This window comes from Halichoerus grypus, chromosome 11 (genome assembly GCF_964656455.1).
Source record: "Halichoerus grypus chromosome 11, mHalGry1.hap1.1, whole genome shotgun sequence".
Taxonomy (NCBI): Eukaryota; Metazoa; Chordata; class Mammalia; order Carnivora; family Phocidae; genus Halichoerus; species Halichoerus grypus.
This window is the reverse complement of record NC_135722.1, coordinates 8,980,481-9,004,450: the sequence shown is the minus strand read 5'-3', so window position 1 is coordinate 9,004,450 and position 23,970 is coordinate 8,980,481. Positions and strand designations below refer to the sequence as shown.

The window sequence follows — 23,970 nt, the reverse complement described above, 5'->3', positions numbered from 1 at the left end:
TTTCACTCTCCATCCATCAGAAAAACAGCTTTTTTTTTTTTTTAAAGATGACTTTCTGGTGTCAAAAATTAACAGCAAGTCCCTCCCCTAGCCCTCCCCCACCCCCGAAGACCTCCAAACGGCTTGAGTTTTGGCCCCCTGCCCCGAGGGCCCAGCATCCACAAACCATGCCAGAGACTAGAGAGAGATGCTATTCGCTGGAGGACGGAACGTTTGGAAACGAGACGGCAACTTCTGCCTCAAATTCAATTTTCTATTGTTACGTAATCTTGCCCTACGGGAATTTCTTTGGGCTCCAGTTTTTACCTCCGTGCCTGACACTACGAGCAAAGCTTTCTCAAACTCCCTTAATAAGTAGTTAGTGGATTACAGCAAAGTTCATGCAATCACTCCACCCACTGCCACACGCAAATCCATGAGGGCACCACAAGGAAGCAGGCGCCAACAGAAAGGACATCACTAGGAGCAAGCCGACTTCCTACCAGCACCCCTCGCCAGTCTCGGGGGCAGAAGGGTGTACGGGACAGGGGTGACTGGAGAACTAGGATGTGGGCCTGCACGCCTAGGGGAGGGCTGCACGGAGGGAATGATGGCCAAGGGAGAGGAAGGTCAAATCTCAGCACAAAATTTTAACCCGAGAACTGCCCAGGTGAGGAAACGGAAGTGAAGCCTCGGCGGGCAGCCCGAGCCGGGCTGTACGTGGTGTTTGCGGAGTAAGCTCTTGGCTGACACAACGCTGAGCACGAGGATGACTTACAAGTGAAGCGCGGAGTACTGAAAGAGCATTCCCATATCCCCCCCGGATTCCTGAGCCCAGCCACCTGAAGCGGTTTGTCAAGAACTGGGAGGGTGTTGGTAAAGTCACAAACAAAAACTATCCCAACTGAAGTCTCTTGGCTAGAGGCCTCTCTGGGGACACGCAGGGACAGCACCCCTGGAGGAATCCGGTTTCAAGAAGTCGGAGGGGGTGCCCCATTCTCATGCACACAGTACACACGCTCCCATTCTCGCTCTTCCCCAGTTTCGGCAGCCCCACTGAGCTGCCTCCCACCCCCCACCCCCCTCCTATCCACTCTCTACCTGTGTATCAAAAAAACCAGCAGGGCTTGCGCCCTCCACATTGTATAAAATAGTTGCTATTCTCAGCACCTGGGCCCCGGAGCCCACACCACAGGATTCACCTATATACATATCCTGCTGCAGCAAAAAGAATCCTGCTTCGTTTCTGTGTGAGCTGAAACCCTGAGAACCGTTCCTTCTCTCGCACTAGAAGAGGACAGATACTCTAACAGAGATGATTTCAGAGACTTCCCGCCTGTCTCGAGCTTGGAAGACAGAGAGTAGAGACTGGTAAAATCACAATCTTCAGGCTGAGGGCGGCAATGCCCTTCTCCCTCGAGGTTCTGCAGGAAATTCATTACGGGGCGCACAGAGTGGGGAAGCTATTCTGCTCTGCAATCACGAACAGTCCCCGTGCCCCCTTGGCCTGGGAATCCCATCTGACAGAACCACCCAATTGGTAGTCTCCGCGCCTCAGCCAAACAGCACGAGGCACGGGAAAGTGGAGATAGGGACACTTTGGCCTCCCAGCCCACCAGACCAGATATCCCAAGAGGGAAAGGTCGGTAAAGAAAATACAAACGGTTAGTTGGTGCAAGTGATTGATAAGAGCCAATCGTTTATTTTCACTGCCCCAGTCACAAGCTGTCCCTCTGTCCCCGCCTCCTGCCTGCTCTGGAGAGAGTGCCCTCACATGCGTGCCCACCCTCTCCGCGCCACCTCATCACTCTCCCTTCCTTGGCTGCCAGGCCAGCTGCCTCAGAATGTCAGAAGGGTGACATTTTCAGTTCTTTTCCTGTCCAACTGCAGGATATAGGACAGGCAGCCCTAAGTGCTGCTTTCTGCGCAAATGTTTTTTGATTACAAATATCTAACTAGGTTTGAAATGTTTTATAGAATAAGACAATATTCTTTTCAACAAACTTTTAAAAAAAATGTACAGTTTTGTTGTTTCCGCCTCCCCCCTCCCCTGCCCCTGCTTGCGCACCCTCCCCCCCACCGCCCCTCCCCGGCAGCTCAGCCCCACCCGAACAGCCCCTGTTTTCCTTGGTTGTGTTTTGGGGGGTGCCTGGCACCCCTAGAGATTCAGCTTCATGGCTGACAGGCGAGAACAACAGGGGCTTCACCGATACCCTTGGTAACCGTAGTAGTTCCTGTAGTATCGGTCTCTGTCCTGGGGGTGGTGGTAGTAGTAATTCTGCCACTAGAAGAGAGGGGAAACCCCATCACTCAGAGCCACAGCTGGCCGAGGACGGAGAGGCATGACACTCGTTCCTCTAGTCCTGCCACCCCCACTCTGTCCCCAGGAGATACTCACATCCCGATTGTACTGCCTGTAGTAGTCTCTGTATCTGTTGTACTCATAATCTCGCCCGTAGAATCGATCATAGTCTCCCCTGTATCGATCGTAGAAATTACGGTAACCCTGGGAAAGGAGGAGCGAAGATTTATGGGTTGTCAGGATCATGATCCACTCCTATCCCATTTTAAATGAGACACATGTCATAGCTTCATAGTATCAACAGGCTTAATCTTCCCAGAATAAATTCTTCCAGAGGAACACATTAAATGGGCAAAACCCTAAGCCCTGAGAAAACAGCCCGAACCACTCTGCTCCCCCAAGCCAAGAGGAATGGCCATCACGACCCAGAGGGAGGAGCAGGAGAGCTGCACTCACCCCTCTGTTTCCAGACTGCCCCCAGTACTGCTGCCCGTAGGCCCGGTTGTCGTAGCCTCGGCGCTGCCCGCCCACTGGAAGAGAAATGGAGAGCGCGCTCAGACAGCTGGCGTGGGGTCCTGGCTCCACAGCTGGGTGGAAATCAAAAAGTTGGAGCCAAAGGCAATTCTGGGAGAATAGGAAGCCTGCCTCTGTCAGGCTCACACAATGGTAATTAAAGCACCAGCCAGGAGCTTTTTAAAGAGTCTGAAGGGGGAGGGCAGAGGAATAGAGACACAAGAAAACCAAGCCACCTTGCTTTTGAAGCTCCCCAGTTCCTGCAAAACATCTAAGATGGCAAAAGGATACATGGCAGAGTTAGAAAGAGGAGTAAAAACTGCCATTCGTACAATCATAGACCTTCAGTCTCGGAAGGGACCCCAGATATCCTATATCCTAGACGCATTATTTTATACCAATGAAATCAAAGTCTAAATACTAAGCTCGTCTAGGGGAGGAAGTTGGTATTCTCAGTGCCTAGCGCACAGCAGGCACTCGAAAATTTTGTTGACTTATACACACACACACCCCCCCCCAACATTTTTAAAGGGCAGTGAATGCACACTGCGGGGTTCACTGACAAACAAGACATTCAGGAGGGGAATTAATTCTACTACTAGCCTAACTGACTTTGTAACCCCCCAAAATTACTCAATAATAACGCATTCACTTTCTGGTCTACACAGCTGGGTTGATCCAACAGGCAAAGCAGCAAGAAACCTTAAGTTAAGAACCCAATTTCACTGCACACATCCTTAGGCTATATACTGCAACAGTGAGTAGGAAACAAAGAGGGGCACTCGTATGTAAAAATGAAAACGAGACAGAGGAGAAGGTCAAGCACCGCTTTTCAAGGAAACAAACGTTTCTGTTGCAAAATAACTACCTTTCGCTTAAGGAAGGCTTATGGGAAAAGCGTAAGAAGGTGGGGGTGAAGGACATAGGAAGAACGAGCTCCATAAAGAAGGTACTTCCTTATTGCCCATGACTTGACTGGGTGTCCTCGGACTCTGCTAGGGATCCCGCTGTGCACAGCACCAACAGCACACCGAGGCTGGGGGCTGGCAGGTCCCCAGGACTCACCGTAGCCTTGGCCTCGGCTTCGGTTCTGCCGGTTGCGCTTGTTTCGATTGTTTCGGCGGTTTGTCCGCTTCTCGGAAGGGGGCAGCAGCTTCCTTGCCTCCTCCTTGTACTTAGTGACAATGGGCTGAGCTTCCTCCTTCTCCAGCTCCCCGTATGTCACCTCATCCATATAGTCGCATTTTTCAGGCAGAGAGAAGTTGGCTGTAAGAGGAAGAGAGAAGCCTGTGAGACCTGGAAAGTGCATACACGTGCAAGAGCTCCCCGTGAAAAGCCCACTATAGGAAGAATGGGATTTTCTAAGCCTCATCTACCAATGCACGCTAAGGTGCTGAGTGCATACCCACTCACATTTAAATGAACAATGCACTTCCCCTACCAAAAGTGTTTCCCTAAACTGTAACAGCCCCAAGCCAATGGCTCTCTGCAAAGTACATCTACGAGTTCTCTAGTGTTCCATAATAAATTAACAGTGAATTGGGTTAAAGTTTCTTATCAGGGCAGATGCAGGTAGCCAGAGGCTAAAAATAACTGAGAAAGTTGTGGTGTTGATTAGATAAGACACTGAGAAATACACTTTTAAAAGAGACTCCATGAGAAACTGACCCAAACCAAAAGGACTTACTCATCTAGATGAGAAGAACAGGAAACAAGAGTACAAGGGAGCTCATTTACTACCTGTGCACGATGGGCCAGCACATGAGCCGACTCTCTAGACATCAAGGTCAGAGGCTGGGTCTCAGTGGAAGTCAGCTCAATGGGGCTCTCTCGATTCTAAGATGAATCCAGTTAGCCCTCAGTTTCACAAAACAGAATTAAACTCCTCCAAGTGCCTGAATATCAGTTATGGACTGGCAGAGTTCATTCTGAGTTAACTCGGAGACTCCAGCTCTTAGATGTGTCATTGGCTCCCAGGCCTGGGCATTATCATAACTCAAAGAGCCAGCAGTTGATAAGACAGGTGGGATGCCAGAAGGTGAAGGAAGCAAGGGGGAAAAAAAATCACACTCTGAAGGAACAACTGGAAGTGCGATCAATCAAGATGGAGATGATGCTATAAGGCTTTGTATTGCATTAAAATTTTCGGGCACATACCAAAAACCAAAACAAAAGCACAGTCCTAATGTGATACTAGAAAAAGCAAGGTATACTGATGAGATTGTTCACTCCAAACACCAAAGGTTCATTTGAACCATAATAATCTCCCCTCTCCAGAATATAAATTCAATGAAGGCGAAGCCTCATTTCACTGACTATTCCCTATACCTAGAATAGTACTGGACAAACAATAAACACCCTTGAAGCTTTTACTAAATGAATTGACTCAGCAAAGCTTCTGCCTTGAGTTTTAATCACCATGGGGTCTATCACTACCTCCCTTTTTGTATCTTCTCTGGAATGAGTCAAGGAATTACTGCCTCTCCGGTCACCCTCCTCATTCATTCATCCACAAGTGCTCATACCCATTAATTTAGTCTTCAGATTTACACTTTTTTTTTTTTTTAGTAAGCTCTATGCCCAACGTGGGGCTTGAACTCATGACACTGAGATCAAGAGTCACATGCTCTACTGACTGAGCTAGCCCGGCATCCCCAGATTTACTCTTTAGATGTGGAGAAGCACTCCAGATGCTAAGAGGTGCTAAGAGGCCCTGGAAAGGTGTGCACGGACCAAGGACAGGGTCCCTAACTTGTATCATGTTAGCCCACCTTTCATCTCCAGCATTATAGACTCAGGCACATCATCTCCCTCCACTTCCTTCCTCAACTCCAGCCTCTTCTTCCAATCTTCCTCATTAGGAACAACCACCACCACTTTCCGAGAGAAAGTCTTGAACAGCAACAGCTTCCGCCGTTGGCCAGAGTTGTACACATTACACTAGGGACAGGAAGGATAACAGATGTTTTAGGAATAAAAATTGCCACTCATATGCAACCAAAACACTTACTGAGCATCTTTTATGAGTAAAGCAAGAGATTAGGGGTCTTACAGATACAATTTCCTCTAATTCTTAAAATTCTACCTAACAGATATCATCCTGTTTTGCACATCAGAAAAATTGAGACTCAGAGACCAGACTTGTCTGAAGTCATAAACCTAGTAAGTGGTGGAGCCAGAAATCCAAACAAGCTCTTCCCATTACCTCTATTACATGTTTTATAGTCTGGGTCCATACACTCTCTGGTAAAAACACTGATAAAACACATCTCTGAGTTCAAAAAACATTACGACCACAATATACCACTTTGTCATAATTAGGTAACCTGGTTCTGATCGTTAATTCAGTCTCCCTCTACATGTGCACCCTCTTGGGACTGTAAGCAATTTTATCAGATAATTTTTCATCTTTGGACCTTCTGTAAAGCTAGATTTCTTTCTTTCCTTCTTTCGTTAAGTAATCTCTACACTCAATGTGGGGCTCGAACACACAATCCCAAGATCAAGAGTTGCATGTTCCACTGACTAAGCCAGCCTGGTGCCCCAGGTTGTTTTGTTTGTTTGTTTGTTTCAATGTTTGAACAATACCTGATCAAGAATGAAGTTCCTCTTTGTCCGGGAAGCAATCTGGACCAGCTTACTAAGGCACTGGGAGGCTTGCTGAACTAAAAGGTCTCTGCTTTTGGGATCCATCTCTGGCTCCTCAAGCCCCTTCATCTGGTGAGTTTGAGAGGAAGTGAAGAGAAACACAAGAAGTTATGCAGCAAGTTAAAACCCAAGAGTCACTGGTAAAGGCCACCTCTTTAAATGCCACCAAAGCTATCACAGTAGTTCACTCCTGTTCCTCAATGCTGTGAACATATGTTGTCCATTTTCTAAGAGTTATTTCCAGTCTTGATCTGGATATAGTCCAGATTTCACCTGCTTTCAGCAATTTGACAACACAGCAGAGGAAAAAAAACCTACTTTAAACGTATACTGAGAATTCATTTCTCTATTTGTGGGACCCTTATTCTCAGACACTTAAAAGACCCAACTCCACCAGGAAAAGGTTATAGGCATTTCTTGGAACCCCCAGAGCAAATACCACAGCTAACCTTCCCTAGCAACTCACCCTCATTTGATTGAGCACAGTCTCAGCTCCCAGAACATTATATCTTTTCTCAGGATTTTCTTTTGCGTATTTCAGTGCCCACTGGGTCTTTCCAGATCCAGGCAGTCCTACCATCAGAATCACCTGTAAGTAAACAGAACCAGGAATACCACTGAAAACTAAGGAAGGGTCATGTTTACAAAGCCCTATTTAAGAACATCATCACCTGCCCCAGTTCGGTAAAGCTCTGAGAAGAAGCTTTAAGAAAAGCCTGAAGACCAACCACTCCAAAGCACAAGTACTAATGAGTTTTTGCATGTTGTCTGGCATACCTCACACTCCTCTCTGGTCTTGGGAGGGACTGCAGTGCGCACACGCTCCTCAACAGGCACAGCATGAATGAACACAAATTCTTCTGGTGGTGGGAAGAAGGGCTCCTCCTTCTGACCAAAGTTTAATTCTACAACACAATTTTTGCAGAGGACATGGGGTAGGAGGGCCCGTTCTGCCAGGGATTCCTTGTTGATCCGGAACGCCACACCTAGGTCTTCTCCGTTCTTGGAAAAGGAAAGTTCTACTTCTTCAGTCTCAAAATTCTACAATGACAACAAACAAGATCATTTATGACCTTACAGGGTTTGAGACATTAAATCTTACAATTTTATATTTTTTTAAACTCCAGACTACTGAACACAATTAAGCAAACAATGCATCAAATGCACAAAAGACAGGAGCTGACAGGAAGCAAATTGAGGGGTGCCTGGGTGGTTGAGCGGGTTGAGCGTCCGACTCTTGATTTCAGCTCAGGTCTTGATCTCAGTCATGAGTTCAAGCCCCACACTGAACTCACTGATCTATTCCAGACTTTACCTGCTTTCAGAAATTTGACAACACAGCAAAGGAAGGAGGCTCCCGCCTAGCATGGAGCCTACTTGGGGGGGAAAAAAAAAAAGGGAAGCAAATTGAATTCCCAGTGCCCTCTATCCACTCCTTGCTCTGAATCCACAACTTTTAGGAGCACTTACAGCAAAGCAGCCAATGACATCATTCTCCCCGAAAGTCTGGCCAAATTCTTCAAACTGCCCATTCTCTGCCTTGAGTCCTCGTCCATCGAAACCATAAGAGAATTCATCCTCACCTAGAATGGTGAACAAATTAGTTACCTACACCCAAACTTCCCATGGAGTAAGCAATATGGCAGCAAACACAAACGATTAAGTTAAAAATAACATTACCAAGCTGTGGATGGGAAAAATCAACAGACCATCCAACTCGAAGGAGAGAAACCTCTGTGCAGCCTTCTTTCATTGGGAGATTCTGGGTTACCTGGCCAAGTTAGAAAAGGAACTCTCAGATACTCTGACCAACTCAGGAGCAAAGTCTGAGTTAAAAAGACAAGACTTGTATATAAACTGAAAACAACTATCACAACTCAACATCAGAATGTCAGGGCGCCTGTGTGGCTCAGCCATTAAGCGTCTGCCTTCGGCTCAGGTCATGATCCCAGGGTCCTGGGATCGAGCCCCGCATCGGGCTCCCTGCTCAGTGGGAAGCCTGCTTCTCCCTCTCCCACTCACCCTGCTTGTATTCCTGCTCTCGCTAACTCTCTGTCAAATAAATAAATAAAATCTTAAAAAAAAAAGAAAAAAAAAAGAGTAACAGCTGTCAGTGAACTTAAACCAAAGCCACAGGGGTCAATTTCTTGGTTACTGGAGCTAAGGTTATCATTAAAACATGGTGCCTTTTACTGCATTAATAAAATACTGGTGGGCAGGAACCCAAAACATAGTAGTTTAATAACGAGTAATTTAATAAATGAATGGTCTCAATAAACTGCATATACTACCTTGGCCTCAAAACAGACTTTCCCCTTTGTCACGCCGTAAGTACTCCTTGCCCCAGACCAAAGGGTGGGGAACTTCTCTGAAAAAAGTGGCTGCCCTCCATAGCGGTCTTTGCTCACTTGAAAATGGAGATCCGAGGTATCTGTTAGACAGAAGCAATCTGTTTATTCCAAAGCTCAACACCCGAAAGCCAACAGAACACAAATATACCTAGTTGTCAAGAATGGATACAAAGTCTCCGGTTGCTAAATCTCTTAAAAATTGCAGGCCATGAAATTTTAATATCCCAAATCATGTGTGATTGGCTGAAAACCCCAACCTATCTGCCTTATACATACACGTGTCCAGGTTCACAAGAGTCTGATCCTCCTCCTCGTCTTTTGCCTCTTCTTCAGGGGGTGGTGGAGACTTTGAGCTGTAGGTATGAGAGAAAAGCAATAGTGTATCCAAAGCCCTCTTCTTTGAGGGATGTCTGTCTCTGTAAAATGTTTTAAACGATCAGTGAATATAAAACTCGAGCAGACAGCTTCTTTCAACAAATGAGAAAACAGCAATAGGAGCTTTCAGAGCAGATTCGATCTAAAACTTATGCCTATAAAAACCTATTCCATTTTTAATCCACCCCTCTTTCCAAACTCTCCAATCAACATCAGGTATACCAAAATCAGAGCAGACACTCCTTTCAATGAAAGGGACTGTTTCCCTCACCGGCTGTGGTAAGCCTCCTCTCGGAATTCATAGTAAGCTCGGCCATGTTCATCCTTCTCATCCCGCTGTCTCTTTACCCCCCGCCGCTCACCATCTGAGCCTGCTGGTTTTGACTTTTCACTATCTTGGTCATCTCCTACAAAAAGGAGGGAAAGAAAATCAGCAGTTTTCATTTTGGAATGTAGAATAAGCTCAGAACCAATAGCAACTAAAGGGGGAGCTGAGTGTCTAATCAGAACAGCCAGATTATTCCCACTGCATCCACAGAATGTTTTATTTCTAAAGATCATCTTCCTGTCATTGGCTGGTATTTTATTTTAGAAAAAAGAAAGGACGGACATTATGGGCTAATTACAGTCAAGCAGTAGATAAAAATTGGACAATTTTTGCATTCTAAATTTACCTGCTTAAATCAGGTCAAACTTGCAGATTTTCCCACCAATATGACATCTTTGAAAATCCCCTAAGTCTTTAAAACACTTCATAGGTTAATTTAATTTTGATTCCTGTCAGATTTGGATGTAAGCTGGACACTTAATATACATTTTCCAACACTCTTCCACAGCTTCATGATATAGACGCCTCAGTATGTGTGTGCGCGTTTTAAAGAGTTTGCCTTTCTAGCTTAGAATGCACAGCCATTCACAGCTTTTACTTATATTGCAAACAGACTCAGGTGCACATACACAGCTGTATTTTTATCATGGGTTTTTACTGAAAGTCGCCAAGAGCAAACCATTAAGTCACAAGAGACCCATAAATAATACTGCATCTTTACTGCACATAATTTGGGCCAGAAAGGTGGTGTCATGTATTTAGCAACATTCTCTGCAAAAGGGGAAAAAAATTGGAATTTTTCCTTAGGCTTTGGTAGTTTGCAACACGAAGATTTTTAATAATAATTTCTTTAAAGCAGTCCTTTATCTCTCAACCTTTTTTATCTGCTATTTGGGATACACGTTAAGTCAAAGGTTATGTAATGGGATTTTTGTTCGAGGACACAGAACAAACAATCTGTAAGTTGCATGTGACTGTCTTAGAATGGGTTCCAATCATACCATGATTACTAACAGCAGCTTAAAAAAAATCTGTTATAAAAACTAAGGCAACCCACTTCATAGTAAGACTTGGAAGCAGCTCTAGTTTTCCTGCCTACTCTGACAGACAGGTATGGATCCAACCACTTCAAAAGAAGAAAGGTCACTAACTCCCTGGGGCGATTCTACACATTCTCTTCCGAGGTTACTCAAATGGAGCCACTAACACCTCAATCATTTCAATTCAGGAAGTCAGGGACCTAGAATGTAAAAGGCTGACCAACTGTACAGCAAATCCACAAATTTGCCCATCCACGGACCCAGTGAGAAGATTAAAATTTAATCATCAGAATTCAGGCAAGATAAAACCTCTACCAAGAGGCTGGCTGGTTCTAAATGCACTAGATCAAGACCTTCTCTTCACTAGTTAACTATTAAACTCCACACCCTCACACCACAGGCTGCTAAAGCAGGAGCAAGGTTAGATTTCCAGATTCACTGTGTGGCTCAAGCTCCAGCCATTGGATGGAGCGAACTTTGGCGAACTTAGCTTATTGCTTAATATTTTTAAGGCGGAAATGTCAATAGTCAGGTAACCCAAAGGCCAAAACCTCCAATAGTCCGGTCTGGCCGTCCGTGCAATCGCCAATTTCTCAGCGCATTCCCGCTTTAGGAAAAGATAACCAGTACCGCGAGAGACTGCTCCACAGGTAGCTCACGAGCAGTTCGCATGCAAAATCGCTCACTTCCATCCACTACCACCAAGGAACCGAGTTAGGCAGGAACCTCCCTCCTGCAGAGAGCGGGGCCACCAGAGGCAGCCAAACCCCCCAGAAAAGTGGGTAGAGAATGAAAACCACCTCCCCTGGGGAGTCCCACCAAAAGGCGACGGGAATCTTGCGCTTTCGGGCAAGTGAGAACAAGGATTCGGACCCCGCGGTGCGCGGCTGGGTGCTGGGTCGGGGGCAGTTTGGAGCCCGGCTCCGCTGCCAGCTCCTCACCCTGTTCCTCTGCGGCCTTGTCACCCGGCGCCTCGGATCCCGGCGTCTCGTCCCCGCTCCGCTCCTCCGGCTCGTCCTCCTCCCCCTTGCCGGTGCCCTGCTCTTCGCCACCATTTACCCCACCTGACCCGGCCGTGGCCTCCTCCACCGGCTTCTCGGAAGCATCAGGCTCGGCCGCGGCCTCCATGGCTGCCGCCTCCGGGGGCTCCGGCGGCGGCTGCGCGGCCTGGCCCGAGGCCTGGGCAGGGGGTGGCTCTTCGTCCTCGTCCTCAAGCAGCGCCTCCTCGTCCTCCTCCTCCTCTTCTTCGTCGTCCTCCTCGTCCCCGCCCGGGCCACCGCCCGACGCGGCCACAGGCCGAGGCTCCGCCTTGCAGGCCCCGCCGGGCCCGGCCCCGCCACCGCCGGCCTCGTCCTCGAGCATCTCGGCGTCCAGCGCCTCCTGCAGCCGCTGCGCCAGATCCACCTTTAGGCCGCGCGAGTCCAGGCCCCGCCGCTGCAGCTCCGACCGCAGCTCGGTCACTTTCAGCCGCTTCACCTCCATCGCCGCCGCCTCCTCCGCCTCCCGCCGCCTCCTCCCCTGCGAACCGTCGACCGAGCCCGACCGCGCAGGCGCCGCCGCCGCCCGCCTCCGCCTCACGCGCCAGCACTGAGCCCGCGCGAGCGAGCGCACGCACGTACGCACGCAGGCAGCGAAGGCCGCGCGCAGCCTCCGCTACGTAGTGTTTGTTTCTCCCTTTTGCTCCCCTCCCCCTTTCGGCTCACGGAGCCCAAAACAACGCAGCGGGGAATTGCTTCCCTCACAGACCCCTCGGTTCCCCTGTCGCGGGCGGGCGCGCGCCAAGGACGACGGACTTCCCTCCCCTTACCTCCCGCCCCCTCTCACCCCTGGGCCAATCGCCGCCAGTAGTTTCACCGCGCAGCCGCACCGGAGCCGGAGACGGGGAAGACTGGCTACGGTTCAAGTGCCTCGTAGCACGGAGGGGTGTGCGCGCCCGCCTTCCCGTACTTCCAACCGCGGGCTCTGCGCAGCCGCCGGGAGCTCCCTTCCCACACGCCCCTCCCACCCCGTCACCACCCTTACTCCCGTGTGGCTTCCGATCGCGCTGTCGTTTTAGGGCTTGCTTGCTAGTTTTCCTTCCCTACTACCTATATGTGCAGCAGCTTCTTGAGAGGAAAAAAAAAAAGCCAGGAGGGAAGCTGTTGCAACTTGAAAGCCTACTAGCAATTGTCCTTCTGCTTAGTACACAAAGGGCTTCCCCAAACCAAGGAATATACAGTGATTCCCTGGCCCTCTTCTCGCAATCCTTCAACTTCTCTACCCAGCAACAGACGGCGGGACCTCGCCTTTTAGCTTTCTTATTGGCCAACTTGAATCGACATCTGCAATTCTGATTGGTCATGCGTGATCGTCCGGATTCTTCCAATTGGCGAAGCTGCCGGGAGTTTTTTTTTTCCGGGTTGATCCGCAGAGGGCCTGGAGAGGCGGGGTCGTTTCTGCGGGATTACTTTTTCGAGGCCGCCTTTGATTGGGCGGCGTGGCGCAATGCGCGCGACCCTTTAGACTCCAAACTGTCGGGACTCTGGCGTCGGTGCTTTAGGTGTTTCAGGTGCTTCCGCCCGTAAACCGAAGCCGAGGAGGAGACTTCCGTGCTTGGGCATTTGCAGAGGGCGAGCGGTTGGCCGTGGGGCTTGATGGACTTGCAGCTGAGCTGCTCTGCTGCCGCGTCAGTTTATGCCTGTGCTTTGGGTGCACGGAACGCATTCAGCTTGGTTCCCAGCTTCTGACACAGACATAAACAAATGTTTGTTGAATACGTGCAAATAAAGAGCAAGGGTGGAGGCAAGCCCTGTAGACCTCTTTTAGCAGTTGTCCCCGCCTATTCCCTTCCACTTCCGGGTCAGGGAGGTGTGTCCAAAAGAAAGGAGGAAGCAAAATCCGCCGGCATTCCCACGCCTGCCACAGTTCCTTAGTACGGCCTTTGATTTTGGGGGAAGGTGTGTTCACCCCGCAGTCTCTTTAAGAAATCACTTAATCCTTGGCTTTACTATTCCCACATCCTCTCCCTGATTAGTCCTGTACTTCTAGAGATTGAAAAATACTGCAGAGAAGAGAGGAAGGGGCTGTAGAAGAAATAAGAAACTTATTCTCTGGGGGGCGTCCTGGAGAAGGGTAATTTCGTGCATTCTTAAATCGGCTACCTAAATCAGTTATTTTGCTCTTATCTCCAGACCTTCAATTGCTCTTTCACTTCCCAATTCCGCAAGAGCTCTGGGCGGCAGAGTTATGGAGAAGCGCCTGCAGGAGGCTCAGCTGTACAAGGAGAAAGGGAACCAGCGTTACCGAGAAGGGAAGTACCGAGATGCTGTAAGTAGGTACCATCGAGCTCTGCTTCAGCTGCGGGGTCTGGATCCAAGTCTGCCCTCCCCGATACCTAATCTAGGACCTCAGGGCCCGGCCCTTACACCTGAACAGGAGAACATACTGCACACCACCCAGACAGACTGCTACAACAATCTAGCTGGTAAGAACAGGGCTGAAGGGCGGGTAGAATCTCAAGGCAGGCACGTGGAAATCTGTGAACATTGGGAAAAACACGGGCGTGCTCTTCTGTCATGTAATTATTCTGCCATGAATTGAAATGTATTTCCAGTCTCTAGGGCTCTAAATGAGTTTCTACAGGGCCGTGCTTCTCAAACTTCACTTGGAGAGTTTGTTAACTGAGCCCCACCCTCGAGAGATTCCAATTTAGTGGGTCTGAGTTGTGGAGGGGGGAGAACTACCAATTTGTGTTTCTAACAAACTCCCAGGTGATGCTGATAGATTTAGGGAATTTTGCACGCTCTGGAGAAAACACTGAACTTACGTTTATGGCATTGTTTCTTTAATGTAGGAAAGAAAGCACTTGCTTTAGCTGGTGGTGTCAGTCATTATTAGATGTTTTGGACAACTTTTCCTCGTTTTCCTTCTTCCTTTAAGTCAGCTCTTAGGGGCGCCTGGGTGGCTCAGTCTGTTAAGCATCTGCCTTCAGCTCAGGTCTTGATCCCAGGGGCCTGGGATTGAGCTGGAGTCCCGACTCCCTGCTCAGCTGGAAGTCTACTTCTCCCTCTGTCCCTCCCGTCACTCATTCTCTCTCTCAAATAAATAAATAGATAAAATCTTTAAAAAAAATCAGCGGGTCACCTGGGTGGCTCAGTCGATTGGGCATCTGCCTTAGGCTCAAGTTGTGATCCCAGGGTCCTGGGATCAAGCCCTGCGTTGGGCTCTCTCTGCTCAGCGGGGAGCCTGCTTCTCCCTCTCCCTTTGCCTACTTATGTGCTCGCTCGCTCTCTCTGAATCTTAAAAAAAAAAAAAAAATCAACTCTTGGATAACTAGTGTCATCCATCTCCATATGGCCTTGGATGAAGAGACATGCCAGAGTTAGTATCACTAAGATTAACCTGCGAAAAGAAAGTAGACTGCTTAGGTCTGTTCTATGGCGGACAAATAATCATAGAGCTAATGAAATTATTTTGAAATATGTTAAAGCATTCTAAATGGTCCCAGCTGAGGCCATGGAAATTATTAGGATTGGTTTTTATACTTCGTGATGGTTATTTAAAAGTGATTTTTTTACTACAATAGTTTTCACCTATGATTTGGTGAAAATCTAGCTTTGTTATAGTGTGTGTCCAGCACTACTCTTAGACTCAAGTACCGACAATAGTAATTATAGTAGCTAATGTTTCAAGTCATTCAATTCAACATTTATTTGGTACTAAGGACATGGGAGGATAATGAGACAGATAAAAAGAGCTGCTCTCATGGAACATAAATTCAAATAAGGAGATGGACAATTAACAAAGGTAACATACATAATATATGAGATGACGTTAAGTGCTGGGGAAAGGAATAAAGCAGAGAATGGGGACAGTGAGTGCCACAAGAGGGTGGCCAGCCAATATCTTCACTTTGTAGGTGGACCTGATGGCAAAGAGTATGGCTTAGCCATCCATAGAGCCTCTGCTTGGAGGTGCTTGGGAGATGCTCCATAAAGACTTACTCAGTTAACCATTTTCACTCATTGAATGCCTGTAACGTGGGCCCGTTTATTTACAATATTTCTCATCTTCATAAAAATTCTGCCAGCTACTTGTGATTATTCCCATTTTGTAGATAAGAAAATGAGATCGTGTCACTGCTGAAAATCCTCCAGTGGTATCTCATTACACTTAGGAAAAAACCCCAACTCTGATGCTCACCTGTAGGCCTGACATGGTCTGGCTCCTCCATACACTGAATTTGCAAAGCACATTTATTTCTACCTTCTAGCTTTGTAGGATTTCTTCTCTCTCGGCTGGAATGCCCTGTCCCTTGAGTGACCCTGGTCATTCAGAGCTTGGTTCAAAAGTTACTTTCTTCGAGAGGCCTTGTATAATCAAGCATCACTCCGACCTCATTCACTGTATTCCTATAATAGTTCTGTTTTCCTCAAAACACTTCTAAAAATTCATTTGTTTATTGTCTACTCTTCCTACTTGGGGGCTAGGATGCAAGTGGTGTTTACTCATCAAGATGTCTGTCTGGGGCGCCTGGGTGGCTCAGATGGTTAAGCGTCTGCCTTCGGCTCAGGTCGTGATCCCAGGGTCCTGGGATCGAGTTCCGCATCGGGCTCCCTGCTCAGCGGGGAGCCTGCTTCTCCCTCTGCCTCTCTCTCTCTCTGTCTCTTATGAATAAATAAAATCTTTAAAAAAAAAAAAAGAAAAGAAAAGAAAGATGTCTGTCTGGTTCCTCTTCCCTGCTGCTCCTGGCTCTGCCTAGCATATGGTCAGTGCTGCATAACCAGTTGTCAAGTAATGAATGAAGCTACAGTGATGGATTAGTTAAATACAAGCCATATGACCACTTGATGGAGATATTGTAGAAGGGATGCAGATGTAAGCCTGGGCCCTTTAATGTCCTCAGAAGCCCTGATTCTCTTTTCTTCTCAACACCATGATTGAATAATACTATGTTTAATTCCTACAGTCATGAAATAGGGAGCACATTTCCCTTCTTAATTATAGAAAGGCTGAACATTGCCTCCTAAACAGATTTGTATTTCCAAGTCCCCTTATATAATCCAAGGTAATAGTGAAGTAATATATTATCAAGAATGATGGTTTGGGAATTAGAGAGTCCTTGGTTCAAATTTCATATTCCACCTAGAAGCTGTGGGATCTTGGACAAGTTACTTTATCTCTCTGAGCCTTGATTTCTTGGTCCAATACATGGAGAGAGTAACACCAATTTCATAGAGTGGATGAGAAGATTAAACGAGATTATGTTTTGTTTTGTTTTTTAAAGATTTTATTTATTTGTTAGAGAGGGTGAGAGGGATAGAGAAAGGCAGGCAGAGGGAGAAGCAGACTCCCTGCTGAGCAGGGAGCCCAACGAGGGGCTCAATCCCAGGACCCTGGGATCATGACCTGAGCCGAAGGCAGGTGCTTAACACACTGAGCCACTTGGGCATCCCTAAACGAGATAATGTTTTATCAACCACAGTGCTTGCTATTTTCTCACATAATTGATGGCAACCATTGTTGTTTATAAAGCTGCAGTACAGGGGCACCTGGGTGGCTCAGTTGGTTAAGCCTCTGGCTTCGGCTCAGGTCATGATCTCAGGGTCCTGGGATTGAGCCCTCCCTTAGGCGCCCTGCTCAGCGGAGAGTATGTTTGACTCCCTCTCCCTCTGCCCATCCTCCTGCTCGTGTACGTGTGCGCGCTCTCTCTCTCTCTCTTTCTTTGATAGAGAGCAGGAGGGCACAAGCAGGGGGAGTGGCAGAGGGAGAGGGAGAAGCAGGCCCCTGGCAGAGCAAGGAGCTAATGTGGGGCTCGATCCCAGGACCCCGGGATCATGACCTGAGTCCAAGGCAGACGCTTAACTAACTGAGCCACCCAGGCGCCCCTCTCTCTGTCTTTCAAATAAATAAAATATTTTATTTTAAAACTGCAGTACAATAATTGTGGTTAAATGGGGATTCAAGATGGAGAGCCTGGTGTAGAAGAGAAACAGTGAAGAATTTTAAATTCATTTTAATGTATGTTCCTATCAGTTTTATAGCTGGACTTAACCCAGCACTAGGCACATAGTAAGCATTCGGTAGCTATTAAGGTCACTTACAAGGTACGTAAAGCTTCTGTTCGCTGTTGCAGCCCCAGTGCCTAGAAGAATGTCTGACGCATGGTAGACACTTAGATGCATTAGATGAGTGAATACTGTTGGTATTGTCCTCTGGTGCTGCCTCCAACTGGCCCGTGGAACTAAGTGTAATAAGCCCCTCCTCCCTCTTCTGTCTTTCCTTTCATTTGGCCTATTAGCCTGTCTCCTTCAGATGGAGCCAGTGAACTACGAACGAGTGAAAGAATACAGTCAGAAAGTCCTGGAACGACAACCTGATAATGCCAAGGCCTTGTACCGGGCTGGAGTGGCCTTTTTCCATCTGCAGGACTACGACCAGGCTCAGCACCATCTCCTGGCTGCTGTCAGTAGGCAGCCAAAAGGTGAGAGAGAAGGGGGTGGAAGTGGTAAGAACAAACAAAACTGTCCTGCAGAGGTGCTTTCTGTCAGGGGGGCGGGGGGGGGGGGAGAGGGAGTATTTTATTTTACTTTTTCAATTTATTGAATGTTTTTGAATCGACAATAATATATTCACAGAGCTCAAAATTCAAAAAGTATAAAGAGGTATTTGATAAACTGGCCTTCTTCTATCCTTGTATTCTTGCCTCCACAGGAAAGCAGTATTGTATACCCTCCAGAAGTAGTTATGCTTCAACAGGCATATATATAATCTCCCCTCCATCCCCCCCAGTGAGAGAGGTTTTAAAGCATTGTTTTTCAAGTTTCAGGTCCGAGACTGTAACTGAAATAGTATCTAGATTCCAGTGAATATACTTGATGATCCTTATTTCTGGCAGCTCCCCCACTGGGTCTGGCCTTTGCTTGAGCTATCATTTTATCCTTTAGCTCAGCTAGGCCTAGGTATGACCTAGAAAAAGGGCAGCCCTACTGAGAGAGAATTTGAGACTTGGTTCTTTGTTTCCAAGGCAAGGATATTGTGAAGTGGATTATAGACTCGTTCCTGTGTTCGTGGTTTAGCACTGAAAATTGTCGCCATTTTGCATTCTGGCTTAGAGCAGCTATGAGATGCTAGAAGCAGAGGGTCCCCAAAGAACAATGCAGCAAAAACTCTCTAATGAATGGGGCGGGTGGGGCGCCTGGCTGGCTCAGTTGGTAGAGCGTGTGACTCTTGATCTTGGGGTTGTAAGTTCGAGCCCCATGTTGGGTGTAGAGATTACTTAAAAATAAAATCTAAATATAAGATATAATAATAATAGAATAAATGAATGAGAAAGCCAGTGTGAATTAATAAAGACCTAAAACATGAGGCATTTGTTCATGTTTCTTACCTTCAAGTACATAGATGAACTGCCAGCCATGGATCATATCTTTAGTCTCTATAGTTGTGACAGGTTTTCTTGAAACTCTTTTTCATTATCTTGAAACTCTTATTTCTTGAAACTCTTTTTCATTATCAAATTAACAACCAGCCAGCCCTGATTGTACAGAGATTTTTCTTCCTGTACAGAGATTTTTTAAAAATTCACAGTGGTATTAATGAATGAGATTTACTATTGCAAAGAATAGTTATGATATATTCAGATCTTAGAAAGATTTTTAAAAACAGAAGTATGTGGAGGGGGAGATGGCAGTGGAGTAGGGAGACCCTAGGCTCCCCTTGTCCCACAAATCCAACTAGATACCTATCAAATCATCCTAAATACCCCAGAAATCAACCTGAAGACTGGCAGAACAAACTCCACAACTAAAGGTAGAGAAGAAGCCTCATCAAAGAAGGGCTAAATTAGCAGCTGAAGTCCTACACCCACCTTTATGTATGTTTCCTTTTTTTTTTTTTTTTAAGATTTTATTTGAGAGAGAGACAGCGAGAGGGGGAACACAAGCAGGGGGAGTGGGAGAGGGAGAAGCAGGCTTCCCGCGGAGCAGGGAGCCCAATGTGAGGCTCGATCCCAGGACCCTGAGATGGCAGGTGCTTAACGACTGAGCCACCCAGGCGCCCCTATGTGTGTTTCTTCAGAGGAAGATTCCTGGGCTCTAGAGAGTAAAAAATACTCTGCATACTTTGTAGATCGGAACAAACTTATTCTCCCAGAGAATATGTTTATTCTGATACTTAAACACACACACACACACCCCCTCCAAAAAAAAAAAAAATTTTGTTCCAGCATAATACTAAGTAAACCCAAATGATTCTTTCCAGATTCAGAAATCCGGTCCTCCTCAAACCTACTTTCTATAGTAAGTCCTTTGAAAGACTGGAATCTTGATTTGAAATAATAGTGCTGGTTTATATCCTTTATTCAGAATGTCATTTGGGGTTATCTCTGACCTATTTTTGTAAAATAACCTCATCCCTAAAGTGGGGGTAAAAATGCTCGCTTGCAGAAGCCAGTAACAGTAACTTGGTATTTTCCCTAAGTATTTATAACCAATATGTTTGCTTTGAACATTTTAAAGGGCTTGTTTATAAATTTTGGCCATGGCTAAAAAGGAAATATCTGACTCTATAAAAGTAGAAAAAATTGTAAAAAAAAAAAGGAGGAACTGTGTGAACAGTCCTTTCCTGCCTCGAGGTGTGATCGTGTTCTAACTGTCTCTAATCGCCTTCTCTGCCCTATTCTAAGACGCCAGTATCCGGCGGTATCTCCAGCTAACACAGTCAGAACTCAGTAGCTACCATCAGAAAGAGAGACAGCTGTACCTGGGCATGTTTGGTTAACAAAGAAGAAAGATGCTCCTCCACTTGAACTTGAAAGTTAAAGACCAGAGGGGAAACCTGAGCCTCAGCAAGAGAAATTAACCCCATACCTCTGACCCAGGTGGATTTCGGTTTTGTTTCTATCCCTGCACAAACTCTTGGGCACTTATGCAGTCTCTGTCTTTTGGTGGTTCTGTTTTTTTTTTTTTTTTTTTTTTTTGGTCTATCCATCTATGTATTTGTATAGCTTTCCATACATGATATTCTTGCGGATATTTGCCTTGAGAAATACAATCAGCTATAGGTGCAATTAATCCTCTCTATGGGATAGATTTTAATGATAGATGTTATATGTATCCATATACAGAGGAGAAGGCTAGTAAAGGATGAAAGAATGACAAAAGAGTTTTTTCTGTTTCCTCAGATGCCCAAAGCCAAAGTCACACAGGCCACAAACTGGGAGATATATTATTGTGTGAAAACAGACAATTATAAATTGGACCCACATGACTTAAAAAGGAAAGATTTGAAATTAACCATTTTGGGGGTGCCTGGGTGGCTCAGTCATTAGGTGTCTGCCTTCGGCTCAAGTCATGATCCCAGGGTCCTGAGATCGAGCCCCGCATCGGGCTCCCTGCTCCGTGGGAAGCCTGTGTCTCCCTCTCCCGCTCCCCTTGCTTGCGTTCCTGCTCTCGTTATCTCTCCCTCTGTCAAATAAATGGATAAAATCTTTAAAAAAAAAAATGAAATTAACCATTCTGATTAAATCAATTCCTTATTCTTAATATTCCATGTACATTCAGATTCTTTGTCCCCCCCACAAAAGTATCTGGTTTCTTTTTTTTCTGGTGATAATTTCTAGTCCCTGCTATTGTTCATACTCAAAGCATTCATATAATATACTTACTTATTTTTTCATTAAACTCTTCTTTCTTAAAACCTTGAGTCAAGCATTTAAGTATTTAATAATTCTTCAACCCTCGTACCAAAAAACAAAACAAAAAACCCAAGTAAACATTTTAATTTTTAATAGGTGCATATCTATAGTATGCTTATTTCTCTAAAAAAAAAAAATAGGAAAAACAGATTGCCACGACGTCTTGAAACAGTACCATGAAAGAGCAGGATAAAAACATAAATATATTCTTTACTTGTCACCTTATATTTTGCAAGAGCTCAGTTCCTTACAGAGGAGGGAAATAATGAGGAAGGGTCCTCCTTCCCTAGTGCTGAAGCACCCATGGAACTTTCTAGAAGCTTCGTCAGTGCAGGCTGCAGATCTGATGCAGTCATGTCTCAACAGGAGACTCCATCAACCATGAGCTCCTTTGTCATTCTGTGTACTTGTGAATAATGTCCACAGTGTTTGAGTTCTACAGAGTAGATGAGATCATGTAGCACTGTCTCGACCTTTATGAGTGGAGGTAGTAAGCATGTGTTACTGGCCACTGTAAGGACAGATTTCAGAAAGAACAACAACCACCCCAAAACCCTTAGTCTTGCCAAGTATGCATGAATTCCTCTGCCTTCATCAGTAATGCCCACCCCCCAAAGAGCCAGGCTCCTCTTTGTGTCTCCCCATATCCTTAAATAACAGGACTTACAACAACAAGGTTTCCTACCAAATCATCTTGTAAGTCAAAGGACAGAACTAACAGAAATAGAATATTTTGCTCCTTTCCCAAGATGCATAAGTTTCTAAGCCTAGGTTGTTGGCAAAATTATGTCATGGTTGCATGTTTGCTTTGGGCAAGTTTTGCTTTCTGATCTTCTTTTTTCTTTTTTTTTTTTCCTTCCAAAGACTTGATGTCACACTAAGCTATCTTCTGCGTCAATGAGGGAAAAAATAAAACTGGTATTTAAAAACGTATTTTAGAAATTTATTGCACTAATTCCTTTATTAGCACTGCTAAGAGACAAAGTAGTCGGGCTTACATTTCAGTCTTTATTCTGAAGGCCAACTTCTAATGGAGATGTTAATGAACAAGAAATTTTTCAAAGATAGGCAGTCAGATATGGGTCTAGAGGAGGTCCAGCCAGCCCACATCCTGAAGGAATCAGCCAGAGAGCACCTAAATCTCTGTACTCAGAAGTTCGTGGAGTGGGGGGCAGCTCACTTTACCAGTCCTTAATGGATTCCATGCAGAATTTCAGGGTTTGATTGAAGAGAAAGTATTGTGGATGTGAAGGTCCATACTTGGGCACATAAGGGACAGTTTAGACTAGTCAGTGTCTTCTGAACTCATACCCACTACCTTTACAATTTTGCCAAAACCACATACTATCTATACTATTATTTTCAATATTTTATTTAAATATACATTTTCGGGGCGCCTGGGTGGCTCAGTCGTTGGGCGTCTGCCTTCGGCTCAGGTCATGGTCCCAGAGTCCTGGGATCGAGCCCCACATCGGGCTCCCTGCTTGGCGGGAAGCCTGCTTCTCCCTCTCCCACTCCCCCTGCTTGTGTTCCCTCTCTCGCTGTGTCTCTGTCAAATAAATAAAATCTTAAAAATATATATATATAGGGGCGCCTGGGTGGCTCAGTCGTTAAGCGTCTGCCTTCAGCTCAGGTCATGATCCCAGGGTCCTGGGATCGAGCCCCACATCGGGCTCCCTGCTCGGCGGGAAGCCTGCTTCTCTCTCTCTCACTCCCACTGCTTGTGTTCCCTCTCTCACTGTGTCTGTCTCTGTCAAATAAATAAATAAAATCTTAAAAAAAAAAAAAAAATATATATATATATATATACACATTTTCAAAGGAACTTTTGGACAGAGGAACATGTTAAATGATACTCTGGGGATATAATCCACAAACTCCAAACTGTGAAACTGTAAGACAAATAACCCAATTTCTTCAATAAATAAATTACAAGAGGGGTGCATGGGTGGCTTAGTCAGTTAAGCATCTGACTCTTGATTTCAGCTCAGGTCATGATCTCAGTGTTGTGGGATCGAGCCCCAAGTCAGGCTCTGCACTCAGCGGGGAGCCTGCTTGAGATTCTCTCGCTCTCTCCCTCTGCCTCTGCCGACCCCCCACCCCCCCGCTGCTCTCTATCAAAAATAAATAAAATCCTAAAAAAAAAAAAATTGCAGGTGGGCACCTGGGTGGTTCAGTCATTAAGTGTCTGCCTTCGGCTCAGGTCATGATCCCAAGGTCCTGGGATTGAGCCCCGCATCGGGCTCCCTGCTCATCGGGAAGCCTGCTTCTCCCTTTCCCACTCCCCCTGCTTGTGTTCCCTCTCTCACTATCTCCCTGTCAAATAAATAAAAATCTTTTTTTTTTTTTTTTTTTTTTTTTTTTTTTTAAAGATTTTATTTATTTATTTGACAGAGAGAGAGACAGCGAGAGCAAGAACACAAGCAGGGGGAATGGGAGAGGGAGAAGCAGGCTTCCTGCCGAGCAGGGAGCCCGATGTGGGACTCGATCCTAGGACCCTGAGATCATGACCTGAGCCGAAGGCAGACGCTTAACGACTGAGCCACCCAGGCGCCCCAATAAATAAAAATCTTAAAAAAAAAAAAAAATTGCAGGGAAAGGAGAGAGGAACTTACAGATTAAAAGAGGCTTAAGACACATCAACCAAATAAATGTGACTCTGCTTTGGATTCTGATTTGAAAACAAAACAACTGAAGGGCACCTGGGTCGGTTAAGCCTCTGACTTCAGCTCAGGTCATGATCTCAGGGTCCTGGGATT

General features: G+C 46.1%; 2 protein-coding genes across 7 annotated transcripts; one reads left to right on the top strand and one right to left on the bottom strand.

Annotated features, from left to right (window-relative positions):
* Nucleotides 1–1,644: 1,644 nt before the first annotated feature.
* HNRNPUL2 (heterogeneous nuclear ribonucleoprotein U like 2) lies at nucleotides 1,645–12,327 on the bottom strand. Of its 2 annotated transcripts, XM_036122187.2 has the most exons (14): nucleotides 11,478–12,323; nucleotides 9,440–9,575; nucleotides 9,070–9,146; nucleotides 8,734–8,873; nucleotides 8,123–8,213; nucleotides 7,913–8,025; nucleotides 7,220–7,483; nucleotides 6,909–7,031; nucleotides 6,383–6,511; nucleotides 5,566–5,734; nucleotides 3,860–4,060; nucleotides 2,738–2,811; nucleotides 2,378–2,485; nucleotides 1,645–2,263 (listed from the first exon to the last, which is right to left on the bottom strand). In XM_036122187.2, the coding sequence occupies exons 1-14, from the start codon at nucleotides 12,016–12,018 to the stop codon at nucleotides 2,183–2,185; spliced, it is 2,247 nt and encodes a 748-aa protein (XP_035978080.1). In that variant the 5' UTR covers nucleotides 12,019–12,323; the 3' UTR covers nucleotides 1,645–2,182. The 2 variants fall into 2 exon arrangements, 1 of the variants encoding a protein (XP_035978080.1); XR_004926521.2 differs by lacking the exon at nucleotides 2,738–2,811 and having other exon boundaries at nucleotides 2,222–2,263; nucleotides 11,478–12,327.
* A 215-nt stretch (nucleotides 12,328–12,542) lies between these two features.
* TTC9C (tetratricopeptide repeat domain 9C) lies at nucleotides 12,543–22,144 on the top strand. 5 transcript variants are annotated; one of them, XR_013442307.1, is made up of 5 exons: nucleotides 13,334–13,472; nucleotides 13,707–13,999; nucleotides 17,816–17,998; nucleotides 20,201–20,395; nucleotides 22,076–22,144. XR_013442307.1 is itself a non-coding variant. In XM_036122206.2 (4 exons), exons 2-4 carry the CDS (start codon nucleotides 13,762–13,764, stop codon nucleotides 20,293–20,295), a joined length of 516 nt encoding a protein of 171 aa, XP_035978099.1. In that variant the 5' UTR covers nucleotides 12,543–13,279; nucleotides 13,707–13,761; the 3' UTR covers nucleotides 20,296–22,144. The 5 variants fall into 5 exon arrangements, 4 of the variants coding, with proteins under 4 accessions (XP_035978099.1, XP_077914019.1, XP_035978097.1 ...); XM_036122206.2 differs by lacking the exon at nucleotides 13,334–13,472 and adding an exon at nucleotides 12,543–13,279 and having other exon boundaries at nucleotides 20,201–22,144; XM_078057893.1 differs by lacking the exons at nucleotides 20,201–20,395; nucleotides 22,076–22,144 and adding an exon at nucleotides 19,285–19,423 and having other exon boundaries at nucleotides 13,333–13,472.
* The last annotated feature ends 1,826 nt before the right edge of the window (nucleotides 22,145–23,970 follow it).

Bases quoted from the DNA above. Each gene is read 5' to 3' on its own strand.
- HNRNPUL2 (XM_036122187.2), bottom strand. From the start codon at position 12,018: ATGGAGGTGAAGCGGCTGAAAGTGACCGAGCTGCGGTCGGAGCTGCAG. The intron at 9,147-9,439 runs GTGAGGGAAACA...TCATACCTACAG, and splicing joins GAGGAGGCTTACCACAGCCG to CTCAAAGTCTCCACCACCCC. The intron at 6,512-6,908 runs GTGAGTTGCTAG...CAAACTCACCAG, and splicing joins CTGTGCTCAATCAAATGAGG to ATGAAGGGGCTTGAGGAGCC.
- TTC9C (XM_036122206.2), top strand. From the start codon at position 13,762: ATGGAGAAGCGCCTGCAGGAGGCTCAGCTGTACAAGGAGAAAGGGAAC. The intron at 14,000-17,815 runs GTAAGAACAGGG...TTGGCCTATTAG, and splicing joins CTGCTACAACAATCTAGCTG to CCTGTCTCCTTCAGATGGAG. The intron at 17,999-20,200 runs GTGAGAGAGAAG...CCCTATTCTAAG, and splicing joins TGTCAGTAGGCAGCCAAAAG to ACGCCAGTATCCGGCGGTAT.